Source organism: Nomascus leucogenys, chromosome 17 (assembly GCF_006542625.1).
Source record: "Nomascus leucogenys isolate Asia chromosome 17, Asia_NLE_v1, whole genome shotgun sequence".
Lineage (NCBI taxonomy): Eukaryota > Metazoa > Chordata > Mammalia > Primates > Hylobatidae > Nomascus > Nomascus leucogenys.
Window position 1 is genome coordinate 80,546,934 of NC_044397.1, and position 16,767 is coordinate 80,563,700.

At 35.3% G+C, this 16,767-nt stretch overlaps 1 protein-coding gene across 7 annotated transcripts in view; it reads right to left on the reverse strand.

Annotated features, from left to right (window-relative positions):
- The window catches only part of MPP6 (membrane palmitoylated protein 6), a 117,082-nt gene that overhangs the window by 53,986 nt on the left and 46,329 nt on the right, over positions 1–16,767 (reverse strand). For 2 of the 7 annotated variants that reach the window (XM_030796248.1, XM_030796247.1), the window contains exon 2: positions 14,744–14,862. In XM_030796248.1, the coding sequence (XP_030652108.1) occupies positions 14,744–14,860 (117 nt within the window). In that variant the 5' untranslated portion in view covers positions 14,861–14,862. Of the gene's footprint in view, positions 1–3,287; positions 3,345–14,371; positions 14,723–14,743; positions 14,863–16,767 lie in introns of those variants that run through there. The other 5 variants (XM_030796253.1, XM_030796250.1, XM_030796252.1 and 2 more) reach the window with 5 other exon arrangements.

The following is a 16,767-nucleotide window of genomic DNA, read 5'->3' on the forward strand; positions in this document are numbered from 1 at the left end:
AAATATATTAACATGGAAAGCCAACATACTTGGGTTCAACTGGGATCAATTTTACTTTTTCTAAGAAAGCAAATGCAGGTCCGCATTTATTAATATATAGCTTTTTAAGCTCTGAGATGTTGTCAAAAACTTGGAACCTCTAATTCACTTTAAGGTCAGATTTCTTTTATTAGCTTTCAAGAGGCAAGTACCAACTTAAATTTAACTAATCAAACTAAAAAAGACAAAGAAAACACACAAAAATAACCAGAGGAGCAAGTGAGCCATATACTACTTAAATAAATAAATTGTTTCCTTTTTTTAAATTAAAGAGCACTATTGCAACACTAGCATAACTAGCATACATTGCAACACTAGCAAAACATATATATAAAAATATATTTCACTTGCCACAAGTGGTTGGAAGAACATTCTATGACTGGCATTGAGTATTTGCAACTGATACAAATATGGCCTAGCCTTCTTAAATATCTAGTTCTGAGAATTTTATTCACCACTGCACCTTTGAGAAATGAACTTCAGAGAAGAAAATGTTCTTTCAGAACTTCTGGGTATTTCACTCAAGGACAATCCAACCATCCTTGCAAACAAAAGTTGTGGGCTATATCTGAAGTGACAAATACTATTTTCTAATAACAATCATATTATTATGTGTAGAAACCTGGTCTTTCTAAAACACAAGGGCCATATCATAAATTTTGTTTCTATCTTTTGAGAAAAGAGCTATGTATGTAGTAGTTGCTTATTATTTCTTGAAAAAGCTAAGTAAATGGGAAATAAGTTTGGCTGTGATCAAGCACCACCCTCTTCTTTTATTCTAGAGACCTAAAACTCAAGATCAACATAGGTTCACAAATACTCAAAAATAAAAAAGAATTTTTGAGCAGAAAGTAGAAATGAGACAGAGAGAATGGAGAACTCAATTTCTATTTTGTTTCTGCATACATTATATCAAAAAGGATGAGCTTTGCTCTGAAAAAAAAAAAAAGATGAGTAAGTATAAGTAAATCAGAATGGAATTCTCTAGTGAGTAAAGAACATATCAGAAATCACCTAGTTAACCAAAATACAAATTCCGAGATTAGATAAGTTACATATCAAGGTACTCAGGAAACTTCTAAATAGCACTGTTGAGCTTTTCTTAGATATATCTATAGAATTAGGAGAACCACACATGTCAAAAACCTAGAAAAGGGAATCTGTTAAATTTTTAAAAGAAAAAAGAACACTTTAAAAGCTTGGCTTTAATAGTATTCAGAGGAAATACAAAATAACCTTTTTATAACCTTTGAGTGGGAAAGATCTTCCTAACTATAACACAAAATCTGAAAGATACATACACTATTTCAAAAAAGGCCCAATAAAATTAACTTAATGAACGTTTTAAATTTCTCATCAAAAATCGACAAAGTCAAAATACAAATGACAAACTAGGGTCAAAACACAAATCATATTCAAGACAGAAAGCTAATTTCCCTACTTATGAAGGACTTCTACAAATCAATAAGAAAAAGATCAACAACTCATTAAGAGAACTGGGTGAAGAGTTTGAGCAAAAAATTCACAGAAAGAAAAATTCGGGAACCTGTCTTTACAAATTTAATTTTATACTTCTAATTGACACATATTGTACATATTTATGGTGTACAATGTGACGTTTCAATGCATGTATATACACAGTATAATGCTCAAATGGGGTAATTACCATATCCATTATTTTAAATATTTATTTCTTTGGGATGCCAACATTCAAAATCTTCTCTTCTAGCTATCTTGAAATAGGTATTACATAGTTATTTGCAGTAGTCACCTACTGTGTGTCAAACATCTCTTAAACATATGAAAAGACACACAACTTCACTCATAAGAGAAGTACAAACTAAAACTATAATGAAATACCTTTTCTCTTTATCAGATTAGCAGAGATAAAAATTCTGATAACACATCATGTTAATGAGAATATGGGAGAAGACAGGCACTTTGACATATTTTTTCTAGTGGGAACATACATTGGTAAGCAAATTCACCATATCCACCAAAATTACAATGATATTTTTTTTTTTTTTGAGATGGAGTTTTGCTCTTGTTGCCCAGGCTGGAGTGCAATGACGCGATCTCAGCTCACTGCAACCTCCGCCTCCCGGGTTCAAGCGATTCTCCTGCCTCAGCCTCCTGAGTAGCTGGGATTACAGGCATGTGCCACCATGCCTGGCTAATTTTTGTATTTTTAGTAGAGACAGGGTTTCTCCATGTTGGTCAGGCTGGACTCGAACTCTCGACCTCAGGTGATCTGCCCGCCTCAGCCTCCCAAAGGGCTAGGATTATAGGCATGAGCCACCGCGCCCGGCCTTACAGTGATTCTTTTCAGATCTATCCTAAAAAGGTGTGTGTGTGTGTGTGTGTGTGTGTGTACAAAATAACATGTAGCAAGATTACACATTACAGCATAACTTGTAAGAAAAAGGCCATCTGAACATCAGCAGGCTGACTCAAAAAACCTGACATATCCATACAATAAAATATTATGTCACATCTACAAAGAATAAAGTTGTGACACAGGTACCGATATAAAATCTTATGCAAAAAATCAAGGTTTAGGATAGCAGTATAAACCCACAACTTCCATTATATTTACTAGTGAAAGATTAGATACTTCCCCTTAAGAGCAGAAACAAGACAAAGATGTCCACTCTCATCACTTCTATTTAACATTTGTACTGGAGGTTATAGCCAGGACAATTAGGCAAGAAAAATAAAAAAGCCATTCAGGTCGAAAAGAAATAAAACTGTCTATATTCAGATGACATGACCTTGTATTTAGAAAATCCTAAGGAGTTCACTAAAAGACTATTTGAATAAAAAATAAGTTCAGCAAGGTTGCAAGATATATAAGATCAATGTACAAAAATCAATTATATTTCTATACACTAGCAATGAAAAATCTGAAAATGAAATTTAAAAAACAAATCCATTCATAACAGCATCAAAAAGAATAAAATACCTAGGAGTATAACTAACAAAATAAGTGTAAAACTTATACTCTGAAAATTATAAAACATTGTTGAAAGCAATTAAAGATTTAAATAAATGTTTATGGATTAGAAGACATCACTGTTAAGATGGCAATACTCTCCAGAATGAACTACGGATTCAATGCAATGCCTATTGGAATCCTAAGTGACATGTTTATAGAAATTGACAGACTGATTCTAAAATTCTTATAGAGTTGCAAAGGGATCCAGAACAGTAAAAACAATCCTGAAGAAGAACAAAATGGGAGTACTTACATTTCAAAACGTACTACACAAGAGTTATCAAAACATGATGCTGCCACAAGGAAAGACCTGTAGATCAATGGAATAGAATTGAAAGTAAAAAAATAAAACCACGTGTCAGTGGCCAACTGTTGCATGTTAAGACAAAGGTGCCCAAAACCACTCAATGGGGAAAAAATATTCCTTTCAACAAATGGTGCTGAAACACCATTTGAAAGTCCAACAAATGGACTAGAGAAGCACATGTAAAAGACAGAAGTTGGTGCCTAACATAATATCATATACAAAAAACTAACTTAAGATGGATCCAACACCTAAATGTAAGAGCTAAAACTATAAAGCTCTTCAGAAACACAGGGGTAAATCTTCATGACCATGGATTTAGCAAAGGATTCTTACATATGAGACCAAAATCACATGGCAACAAAAGACAAAAAGACAAGTTGGACTTCATCAAATTAAAAGTTTCTGTGCTTCGGCCAGGCGTGGTGGCTCACGACTGTAATCCCAGCACTTTGGGAGGCCGAGGCGGACGGATCATGAGGTCAGGAGATCGAGACCATCCTGGCTAACACGGTGAAACCCCATCTCTACTAAAAATACAAAAAATTAGCTGGGTGTGATGGCGGGTGCCTGTAGTCCCAGCTACTCGGGAGGCTGAGGCAGGAGAATGGCGTGAACCTGGGAGGCAGAGCTTGCAGTGGGCCAAGATCGTGCCACTGCACTCCAGCCTGGGCGACAGAGCAAAAATATAAAAAGAAAAAACAAAAAACAAAAACCAAAAACTTCTGTGCTTCAAAAGGCACTATGAAGAAAGTAAAAAGACAATCTATATAATGCGAGAAATATTTGCAAATGATATGTCTGATAAAAGACTTGTACCCAGAATACATAGAAGACTCTTACAACTTCATAATAAAAATAAATATGACTCAATTTAAACATGGGCAAAGAATCTAAACAGATATTTCTCCAAAAAATATGTACAAATGGTCAATAAGCACATGAAAAGATGCTCAACATCATTAGTCTCCAGGGAAACACAAATCAAAATCACAATAAAATACCACTTCACACCCACTAGGACAGTTAAGAACCAAAAAATCAAATAATAACAAGTGTTGAAGATGATACAGAGATATTAGAACTCTTGTACACTACTGGTGGGAATAAAAAATGGTACAGCTACTATGGATAACAGTCTGGCAGTTCCTCAATGAAACACAGTTACCTAGTTATACACCCAGGAGAAATAAAAGCTATGTCTACATAAAAGTGTGTCCAAGAATGTTTATGGCAGCATTATTCGTAATATAGGTTGAGTATCCCTAATCCAAAAATCTAAAGTCCAAAATGCTACAAAATCTGAAACTGAGAATTTTCCCAAATTAATGATGGACACCAAACCACAGATCCAGGAGACTCATAGAACACTGTGCAGGATAAAAACCCTGAATTCTAAGTCTAGGCATATTATATTCAAACTGCAGAAAATTAAAAACAAAATACTGAAAGATCAGGGGTGGGGGGGGGAACCTTACCTGTAGAGGAGCAAGCATAAGAATTATATTGAACTCTTCAGGAAACATGCAAGCAGAGAATAGAGTGAAATCTTTAAAATGTTGAAAGAAAGAAAAAAAAAAAAAAACTCCAACCTGGAATTAGCTATCCAGTAAAGTTATCATAAAAAAGTTAAAAAAAAAAAGGGCTTTTTCAACAAAAAATTGAGAATATTTGTTACTAGTACACCTGTCTTGCAAGAAATGATAAAAGACATTCATCAGAAAGAAGGAAAATCATGTAAGTGCAAAATTTGGGTCGATATAAAGAAGAGTGCTAGAGAAAAAAAGGTAAAATAAAATCTCTTATTTTTCTTATTCCTAATTGATTTAATAGACAATAGTTTTATTCACAACAATGTATTTGATTATCACAGCTTATGAATGAATGAAATGAATGACAGCAATATTATATGGGACAGGAGGGAGAAACTGGAAACAGTATTATTTATAAGGTAGTTGCACTGTAAGTGGTATGGTGTTATTCGAAAGTATATTAGATTGCAAACGTATACTGCAAAATCAAGGAGAACTGCTAAGAAGTTTTTTTTTAGAAGTCTAATTAACATGCTAAGAGAGGAGAAAAAGTTGAAATCACATACAACGTTTAGTTAAACCAGAGAAAACAGAAAACGAGAGACACAAGGAAAAAAGGAAGGCAGGCAGGCAAGCAGGCAACAAATACAAAACAGTAACAGTATGAAAGACATTAACCAAATTATATCAATAAACATGTAAACATCAATGATCTAAAGCACTTAAAAGAGACTGTCAGCTGAGTGCGGTGGCTCACACCTGTAATCCCAGCATTTTGGGAGGCCGAGGTGGGCGGATCACAAGGTCAGGAGATTGAGACCACCCTGGCCAAGGTGGTGAAACCAGTCACTACTGAAAATACAAAAACAAGCTGGGCGTGCCTGTAATCCCAGCTACTTGGGAGGCTGAGGCAGGAGAATTGCTTGAACCAGGGAATCGGAGGTTGCAGTCAGCCAAGATGGCACCACTGCACTCCAGCCTGGCAACAGAGCGAGACTCCATCTAAAAATAAAAAAACAAAGAGACTGTCAGAGTGAATGAAAAAAGATCGAATTATATGTTGACTACCAGAAACTTACTTTAAATACAAAGATACAGAGAGATTAAAACTAAAGGTATGGAGAAAGGTGTACCATGCTAACATTAACTAAAGAAAACTGGAATAGCTATATTAATTTCAGACAGAGCAGACTTCAGATCAAGAAAAATTATTGGGAACAAAGAGAGGCATTACATAACGATAAGAGTTAATTCTTTGAGATGATATAACAATCTTAGTGAATGTGTGTTTAACAAAAGAGCATTAAGATATGGGAGGTAAAATCTGACAGAATTGCAAAAAGAGATAGGTTAATCTACTATTATAGTTGAAGGTTTCAACATTCTACTAGCAGTACAGATATAGCTCAGAGATACTGCAGGTTCTGTTCCAGATAACCACAATAAAGCAAATACTGCAACAAAGTAAGTCACACAAATTTTTTTGTTTCCCTGTGTATATAAAAGTTAGGTTTACATGACAAGGTGGTCTATTAAGTGTGCAACTGCAATACGTCTAAAAGACAATATACATATCTTAATTTAAAAATACTTTAAAGGTTAAAATGCTAATGGTCAGAGCCTTCACAGAGTCGAAATCTTTTTGCCTGTGTAAGGTCTTGCCTTGATGCTGATGGCCGCTGACTGATGAAGGTGGTGGTTGCTGAAGGCTTGGGTGGCTGTGACAATTTCTTAAAATAAGACAATAATAAGGTTTGCCACATTGATGGACTCTCCTTTCATGAAAGATTTCTCCATAGCATGCAATGTTGTTTGAGAGCATTTTAGCCAAGCAAAACTTCTTTCAAAATTGGAGTCAATTCTTTCAAACTGCTGCTGCTTTATCACCTAAACTTTATGTAATATTTGTAATCCTTTGTTGTCATTTCAACAACTTTCACAGCATCTTCACCAGGAATAGATTCCATCTGTAGAAACCACTGTCTTTGCTGCTCCACAAGAAGCAACTCCTTATCTGTTCAAGTTTTATCATGACATTGCAGCAATGTAGTCACATCTTCAGGTTCCACTTCTAATTCTTGTTTTCTTATTTCCAGCACATCTAAAGTGACTTCCTCCACTGAAGTCTTGAACCCCTCAAAGTCATCCATGAGAGTTGGACTCAACTTCTCCCAAACTCATGTGAATGTTGATATTCTGACCTTCTCCCATGCATCACAAATGTTCTTAATGGCATCTAGAATAGTAAACCCTTTCTGGAAGGTTTGCAATTTACTTTATCCAGATCCATTAGAGGAATCGAAATCTATGGCAGCTGTAGTCCTATGAAATGTATTTAACTAAGACTTGAAAGTCAAAATTACCCCTTAATCCATGAGTAGAACAGATGTTGTGTCTGCAGGAATGGAAACAACATTCCTCTCTTTGTACATTTCTGTCCGAGCTCTTGGGTGACCAAGTGTGTTGTCAATAACCAGTAGTATTTTGAAAGAAATCTTTTTTTCTGAGCGGTAAATCCCAACAGTGGGGTTAAAATATGCAGCACACCATGCTGTAAACAGATGTGCTGTCAGCTAGGTTTTGTTGTTCCAGTTAGAGGGCGCAGGCAGAGTAGAATTCACATAATTCTTAAGGGCTCTAGGATCTTCAGAATGGTAAATGAGCATTGGCTTCCACTTAAAGCCATCAGCTGCATAAGCTCCTAACCAAAGAGTCAGCATGTCCTTTGAAGGCAGGTGTTGACTTCTCTCTAGCTGTGAAAGCTCTAGATGTTCTTCCAAAACAAGGCTGCTTTGTCTGCATCGAAAATCTGTTGTTAAGTGTAGCCACTGGAATCAATGATCTTAGCTAGATCTTCTGGATAACTTGTTGCAGCTTCTTTTTTTTAAAATTATTATTATACTTTAAGTTCTGGGATAATGTGCAGAACGTGCATGTTTGTTACATAGGTACATATGTGCCATGGTGGTTTGCTGCACCCATCAACCCACCATCTACATTAGGTATTTCTCCTAATGCTATCCCCCCTCCCCTTGCCTCCCAACCCCCCGACAGGGACCAGTGTGTGATGTTCCCCTCCCTGTGTCCATATGTTCTTCATTGTTCAACTCCTACCCACTTATAAGTGAGAACATGAGGTGTTTGGTTTTCTGCTCCTGTGTTATTTTGCTGAAAATGATGGTTTACAGCTCCATCAATGTCCCTGCAAAGGACAAGAACTCATCCTTTTTTATGGCTGCATACTATTCCATGGTGTGTATGTGCCACATTTTCTTTATCCAGTCTATCATTGATGGGCATTTGGGTTGGTTCCAAGTCTTTGCTATTGTGAATAGTGCTGCAATAAACATACGTGTGCATGTGTCTTTATAGTAGAATGATTTATACTCCTTTGGGTATATACCCAGTAATGGGATTGCTGGGTCAAATGGTATTTCTAGTTCTAGATCCTTGAGGAATTGCCACACTGTCTTCCACAATGCTTGAATTAATTTACACTCCCAGCAACAGTGTAAAAGTATTTCTATTTCTCCACATCCTCTTTAGTATCTGTTGTTTCCAGATTTCTTAATGATCGCCATTCTAACTGGTGTGAGAAGGTATCTCATTGTGGTTTTGATTTGCATTTCTCTAATGACCAGTGATGATGAGCATTTTTCCATGTGTCTGTTGGCTGCATAAATGTCTTCTTTTGAGAAATGTCTGTTCATATCCTTTGCCCACTTTTTGATGGGGTTGTTTTTTTTCTTGTAAATTTGTTTAAGTTCCTTGTAGATTCTGGATATTAGCCCTTTGTCAGACGGATAGCTTGCAAAATTTTTCTCCCATTCTGTAGGCTGCCTGTTCACTCTGATGATAGTTTCTTTTGTTGTACAGAAGCTCTTTAGTTTAGTTAGATCCCATTTGTCAATTTTGGCTTTTGTTGCAATTGGATTTGGTGTTTTAATCATGAAGTCTGTGCCTATGCCTATGCCCTGAATGGTACTGCCTAGGTTTTCTTCTAGGGTTTTTATGGTCTTAGGTCTTACATTTAAGTCTTTAATCTATCTTGACTTAATTTTTGTAATAAGGTGTAAGGAAGGGGTACAGTTTCGGTTTTCTGCATATGGCTAGCTAGTTCTCCCAACATCATTTATTAAATAGCGAATCCTTTCCCCATTGCTTGTTTTGTCTGGTTTGTCGAAGACCAGATGGTTGTAGATGTGTGGTGTCATTTCTGAGGCCTCTGTCCTGTTCCATAGGTCTATATATTTGTTTTGGTACCAGTACCATGCTGTTTTTGTTACTGTAGCAGCGTGATGTCACTAGCTTTGTTCTTTTGCTTAGGATTGTCTAGGCTATACGGGCTCTTTTTTGGTTCCATATGAAATTTAAAGTAGTTTTTTCTAACTCCGTGAAGAAACTCAATGGTAGCTTGATGGGAATAGCATTGAGACTATAAATTACTTTGGGCAGTATCGCCATTTTCACGATATTGATTCTTCCTATCCATGAGCACGGAATGTTTTTCCATTTGTTTGTGTCCCCTCTTATTTCCTTGAGCAGTGGTTTGTAGTTTTCCTTGAAGAGGTCCTTCACATCCCTTGTAAGTTGTATTCCTAGGTATTTTATTCTCTTTGTAGCAATTGTGAATGGAAGTTTACTCATGATTTGGCTCTCTTTTTGTCTATTATTGGTGTATAGGAATGCTTGTGATTTTTGCACACTGATTTTGTATCCTGAGACTTTGCTGAAGTTGCTTATCAGCTTAAGGAGTTTTTGGGCTGAGACAATGGGGTTTTCTAAATATGTCATCCGCAGAAAGAGATAATTTGACTTCCCCTCTTCCTATTTGAATACCCTTTATTTCTTTCTCTTGGGTCAGAATTTCCAATACTACGTTGAGTAAGAGTGGTGAGAGAGTGCATCCTTGTCTTGTGCCAGTTTTCAAAGAGAATGCTTCTAGCTTTTGCCCATTCAGTATGATATTGGCTGTGGGTCTGTCATAAATAGCTCTTATTTTGAGATATGTTCCATCAATACCTAGTTTGTTGAGTGTTTTTAGCATGAAGAGGGGCTGAATTTTGTCAAAGGCCTTTTCTGCATCTATTGAGATAATCATGTGATTTTCATCATTGGTTCTGCTTATGTGATGGATTATGTTATGCATTTGTGCATGTTGAACCCGCCTTGCATCCCAGGGATGAAGCCAACTTGATCGTGGTGGATAAGCTTTTTAATGTGCTGCTGGATTTGGTTTGCCAGTATTTTATTGAGGATTTTCGCATCGATGTTCATCAGGGATATTGGCCTGAAATTTCCTTTTTTGTTGTGTATCTGTCAGGTTTTGTTATCAGGATGATGCTGGCCTCATAAAATGAGTTAGGGAGGAGTCTTTTTCTGTTGTTTGGAATAGTTTCAGAAGGAATGGTACCAGCTCCTGTTTGTACCTCTGGTAGAATTTGGCTGTGAATCTGTCTGGTCCTGCACTTTTTTTGGTTGGTAGGCTATTATTACTGTCTATTTCAGAACTTGTTATTGGTCTATTCAGGGATTTGACTTCTTCCTGGTTTAGTCTTGGGAGGGTGTTATGTGTCCAGGAATTATTTATCCATTTCTTTTAGATTTTCTAGTTTATTTGCAGAGGTGTTTATAGTATTTTCTGATGGCAGTTTGTATTTCTGTGGGATCAGTGATGGTATCCTCTTTATCATTTTTTATTGTGTCTATTTGATTCTTCCCTCTTTTCTTCTTTATTAGTCTGGCTAGAGGTCTATTTTGCTAATCCTTTCAAAAAACCAGCTCCTGGATTCAATGATTGTTTTTGAAGGGTTTTTCGTATCTCTATCTCTTTCAGTTCTGCTCTGATCTTAGTTATTTCTTGTCTTCTGCTAGCTTTTGAATTTAATTGCTCTTGCTTCTCTAGTTCTTTTAATTGTGATGTTAGGGTGTTGATTTTAGATCTTTCCTGCTTTCTCCTGTGGGCATTTAGTGCTATAAATTTCCCTCTAAACACTGCTTTACCTGTGTCCCAGAGATTCTAGTACATTGTGTCTTTGTTCTCATTGGTTTCAAAGAACTTATTTATTTCTGCCTTAATTTCATTAGTCATTTAAGAGTAGATTGTTCAGTTTCCATGTAGTTGTACGGTTTTGGGTTTCTTAATCCTGAGTTCTAATTTGATTGCACTGGGGTCTGAGAGACTCTTTGTTATGATTTCTGATCTTTTGCATTTGCTGAGGACTGTTTGACTTCCAATTATGTGGTCGATTTTAGAATAAGTGCTATGTGGTGCTGAAAGGAATGTATATTCTGTTGATTTGGGGTGGAGAGTTCTGTAGATGTCTATTAGGTCCACTTGGTCCAAAGCTGAGTTCAAGTCCTGAATATCCTAGTTAATTTTCTGTCTTGTTGAGCTGTCTAATGTTGACAGTGGGGTGTTAAAATCTCTCACTATTATTGTGTGGGAGTCTAAGTCTCTGTAGGTCTCTAAGAACTTGCTTTATGAATCTGGGAGCTCCTGTATTGGGTACATATATATTTAGGATAGTTAGCTTTTCTTGTTGCATTGATCCCTTTACCATTATGTAATGCCCTTCTTTTGTCTTTTTTTATCTTTGTTGGTTTAACATCTGTTTTATCAGAGATTAGGAGTGCAATCCTTTTTTTTTTTGCTTACATTTGTATGGTAAATTTTCCTCCATCCATTTATTTTGAGCCCATGTGTGTCATTGCACATGAGATGTGTCTCCTGAATACAGCAGACTGGTGGGTCTTGATTCTTTATCCAATTTGCCAGTCTATGTCTTTTAATTGGGGCATTTAGCCATTTACATCTAAGGTTAATATTGTTATGTATGAATCTGATCCCATCATTATAATGCTAGCTGGTTATTTTGCCTGTTAGTTGATTATTAAAAAGGCAGTATCTGCAAAGGGGAATAAAGTGAAATGCAAAAGTATAGGGTTTGCCTATATTTCTTCTTCCCTCTCTCCTTTCTTTCTGGAATACAAACTACATATATATTAGATATTTTCAGTATGTTTCACATATTCTGTTATCTTTTTTTCATTCTTCTCTATTAGTTTTTGCTTGAATATTTTCTAATAACCTAAATTTAAATTCACTTATTCCCTCTTCTGTTGTGTCTAGTCTTCTATCAGTGAACTAATTTCAGATACTGTATTTTTGATCCTAAAATGTTCATTTGATTTTTTATTCTGATTTTCTAATATTTTACATGTTTTTTCTCCCTTTTCTTCTCTTAAAAGTACATTAATAAGTTATTTTCAAATCCTTGTGTATAAATGCTAATAAAAGAACCATTTATGGCACTGCCTCTGTTGTTTTTCTCATGATTTGTGGCCAGATATTTCTGCCTCTCTGCATATCTAGCAATATGTGCCTCTTTTTTCCTTCTATTTGTTATACTGAGAGTGCTAAGCTACTGTGACTTACTATTTCTTTCTTGGAAGTGGAATTCCTCCCCTATTCCTGGGATTTTTTTTAACCTATATTATAGGAATATTGAACTACCATTGTTTTTCCTTATTAAGAATCTGCCTGAATGTTGCATATTATTGGATAATTCTTTGCTTTATTTCATTTTTATCATCAAAAGAGTACAGTAGCACGTTACCTGCTCAAAAGTCATCCAACCATTGCAACTGTTAAGAATAATGAACAGGGCCGGGCGCGGTGGCTCACGCTTGTAATCCCAGCACTTTGGGAGGCCAAGGCGGGCGAATCACGAGGTCAGGAGATCAAGACCATGGTGAAACCCCGTCTCTACTAAAAATACAAAAAATTAGCCGGGCGTGGTGGCGGGCGCCTGTAGTCCCAGCTACTCAGAGAGGCTGAGGCAGGAGAATGGCATGAACCCAGGAGGCGGAGCTTACAGTGAGCCGAGATTGCGCCACTGCCTGGGCGACACAGCGAGACTCCGTCTCAAAAAAAAAAAAAAAAAAGAACAATGAACAAGATAATCCTCTGAAAGGCCAATATCAATGGCACAAAACCAGTAAATTTTTACTCATACCAGTTTTTAAGAATAAGCATACACAAACATATGCATACCCCATCACCTGGTGTTGTAGTAGGTAGAACACAGAATTTGATGATAGAACACATGGCCTAAACCTCATCTGTCTTTTGCTAGCAGAGAGACCTTAGATACAACACTTATTTACTCTGAGTCTTACTTTTCAATTCAAAAGTTGTTGAAAGATAAAACAGTATATTTTAAATTCATAAAGTTGTTGTGAAGACAAAACAGTGTATTTTAAAGACCTTTGTAAACTATAAGCATGTTGTAAGTGCCTTATTATATAGTTTTAAAATCTATAGATCAAAAGCTATAAATTAAATAAACATGGAGATAACAGTGTAACAGATACATGGACAATAACTGACAATCAACAGAAAAACATCAAGAAAAGAGTAAAAAACCATTTTAAAAGTACAATAAGAACCCAGGTAAACTATTTAACAGAAACTTAAACAATTCCTACTAATTTCAACAGACCCTGGAGCTATTACTTTAAAACAGTAGGAATTAATGTTTATAACAAGTTTGAATCTGAAACAATACCCTGTATATTATTATTAAAATATAAAAATATCTAGTGAACATTGGAAAAGCTATAGTAAAAAATGACTAAAATAAAAATTCCAGTTGGATGATCTGCAAGTGGATTCGTTTCTACTTAAGGGCTTTTATACCATGTGATTTTAGCATGAGTAAACATGTAAATAAAATGAAGAATCTGTATCATTGTCTGGGCCTGGTGGTTTATGCCTGTAATCCCAAGAGGCCAAGGTGGGTGGATCATGTGAGGTCAGGAGTTCGAGACCAGCCTGCCCCAACATGGTGAAACCCCTCCTCTACTAAAAATACAAAAATTAGCCAGGGGTGGTGGCACACACCTGTAGTCCCAGCTAGCTACTCGGGAGGCTGAGGCAGGAGAATCACTTGAACCCAGCAGGCAGAGGTTGCAGTGAGCTAAGATCGTGCCAGTTCACTCCAGCCTGGGCAACAAAGTGAGACTTCCTCTCAAAAAAAAAAAAAAAAAAAAAGAATCTGCATCATTAATTCATGCTCACTAGTAGAAAACCTCATAAAAGGTATTTTTCAGAGGTCTTGGAAGAAAACAAATAATAGACTTTGGCTAAGAAAAAAATCACAGAAAAGAGTGAAATCAACCTTCTCATAGAGCAAAAACCAAAAGGAACAAGATGGCTCTATGAAGAAAAGATCAAAGAAGACATGTGGCATAGATTCATGAAAGCAAGAGTCATTTGGGGGAACTCTAAAGAATGGTATAGCAGGTTTGTAAAATAGGTAATACATTAAGCTTTAGCATATAATAATTATTTAATAAAAATGGTTGTAAAGTATACTTATCAATGAGTTAAAGAGTTTACTCCAGAGTTGACTAGGGAAACAGACTTAAAATATCAGGCTTATGCAACAAATAACAAAATTTCAAAAAAGCACTAGATAAAGGAAGTCAAGAACTTACACGAAAAGTAGGTACACAGTCTAATGCAAAAGAAGAAAATCAGTACTTTGCCATTGTTGAAAATGGAAATAGGATCAGGATCTTTTTCACAGGCCCTGTTAAAACACAACTGTGCAGGTATGATTTCTCTAAAACTTAAAGGCATTATGCCAAAACTAAGAGTCATTTCATCCTGTATGTAAAGTCAGCGTAGAAAAGAGAAAAATGGTCTAATTTTTGCATATGTTAAGATTTCATTATGTGCTAAATGTTTTTATTTGCTAACTAAACGTAATGTATATCAACCAAATTCTAAAATAGTAATATCTGAAAATATCTCTATAAAAACTATGTCCAAAATAATTCAGTAATCTTATGAATAAATCTATATACCTTAGCAAGTGATTTTACAATAGGATTCTCCATAATTCCCTTGAGGAAAATTAGGTCTATTTCTTCTGCTCCAGTAGATGAGGGCAGCTCCGTAAGGTTTTCCAAGACTTGCTGCATTGCTGCTGAGATAAAAGCAACATAAAAAAACAAAACAAACAAAAAAAAACCTTAAATTTCAAGCTGTTATGGAGTAAGATTATTTTAATAATGCAAATAGACATTAAGAATACTCTTTTGAAAAATAACATTTTAAAAAATGAAATTGTTAAACAGTGTGAGTTTCAAATTGACTTCCCAGGAATTGCAGGATAGATTTTTATATGCAATTTGGACTTTATCAGACTGCCTTATACATGCTTACAATCTTGCACCTGCTTTATGTTTTTCAAATTTAAAAACATTACTCAAGAAAAAACAGAAAATTCAAATAGACTTATAAGAAGGAAAAAGTCTAATTTAGGAATCAGAAACTTCCCACAAGCTCAGAACCAGCCTTCACTGCTGAATTCTATCAAACAATTAAAAAAGAATTAAAACCAATACTTCACAAACTCCTTCAAAAAAAAGAGAAGAGAAAGAAACACCTTCCAACCCATTCTATGAGACCAATTACCCTGATACTAAACCCAACAACATCACACACACAAAAATTACCGCCAATCTCTCCTAAAAATACAAATGCAAAAATCTTAAACAAAACACTGAATCCAGTGACATATACAAACAATTGTACATAATGGCCAAGTTCACTTTGTCCCAGGAATGAAAGAGTGGTTCAACAGATAAAAACTCAATCAATAGACTCTATTAATAAAACAAAGAACAAAACCAAATGACACTTCAAAGAAAATCATTAGACAAAACCCAAAACCCTTTCATAATAAAAACATTCACCAAACTAAAAACAGAAGGGAAATTCTTCTCTCTGATAAAAGGCTTCTATGAAAAACCCACAGCTAATATCATACTTAATGGTGCTTTTACTCCTAATAAGGAATAAAATAAGGCTGTACACTTTTGGCATTTTTATTAAACTTTGTATTGGAGGTTCTAGACAGGGCTGTTAAGCAAAAAAAAAAAAAAGAAAGAAAGAAAAGAAAAAAAAGGCATCCAGACTGCAAAGCAATAAGTAAAACAATTTATATTTGCAGATCATATGATTTTGTATATGGAAAATCCTATTACACAAAAATTTATTATCATTAATAAGTGAGTTCACCAAGGTTTCAGTATACAAGATTAATACAAAACAACCAATATGTTGTTACACATAGTGTATTTCTACACACTAGTCACAAACAATCCAAAAATGAAATTAAGAAAACCATTCCTTTTATAGTAGCATCAAAAACAATAAAATACTGAGAAATAGATGTAACAGAAGTAGTACAAAATTTGTACAATGAAACTATAAAACATCATTGAAAGAATGAAAGAAGACCTAAACAAAGGGAATGACATCCCATGTTCACGGATCAGAGGACTTATTATTAAAATGGCAACAATTCCCAAATTAACCTACAGGTTTAATACACTCCCTATCAAAATCTGAACTGCCTTTTCTTTTTTTTTGTAGAAATTGACAAGCTCATTCCACTCATATGGAAACTCAAACCAAAATAGCCAAAAGAGTCTTCAAAAAGAACAACAAAGTTGGAGACCTCACACTTCTCAATTTCGAAACTTACTAAAAAGCTACAGTAATCAAGACTGTGTGGAGCCAGCATATAGACATACATACAACTAAACAAGAGGCTAGAAACAAATTCATAAATTTATGGTCAATTGATTCTGACAATGTGCCAAGACAATTCAATAAAGAAAAAAATAGTCTTTTCAACAACTGGTGCTGGGACAACATATGTACATGTAAGAGAGTGATGCTAGACCCCTCCCCTCATTCAATATTATAATCTTAATTTTATTAGTTTTATCTCTTTTTATGTTTCATAGAATAAATCAACAGTAAATACAGAAGTCATTTTTAATATTAACTTTTATTTTTATTAAAGTAAAATATAAAC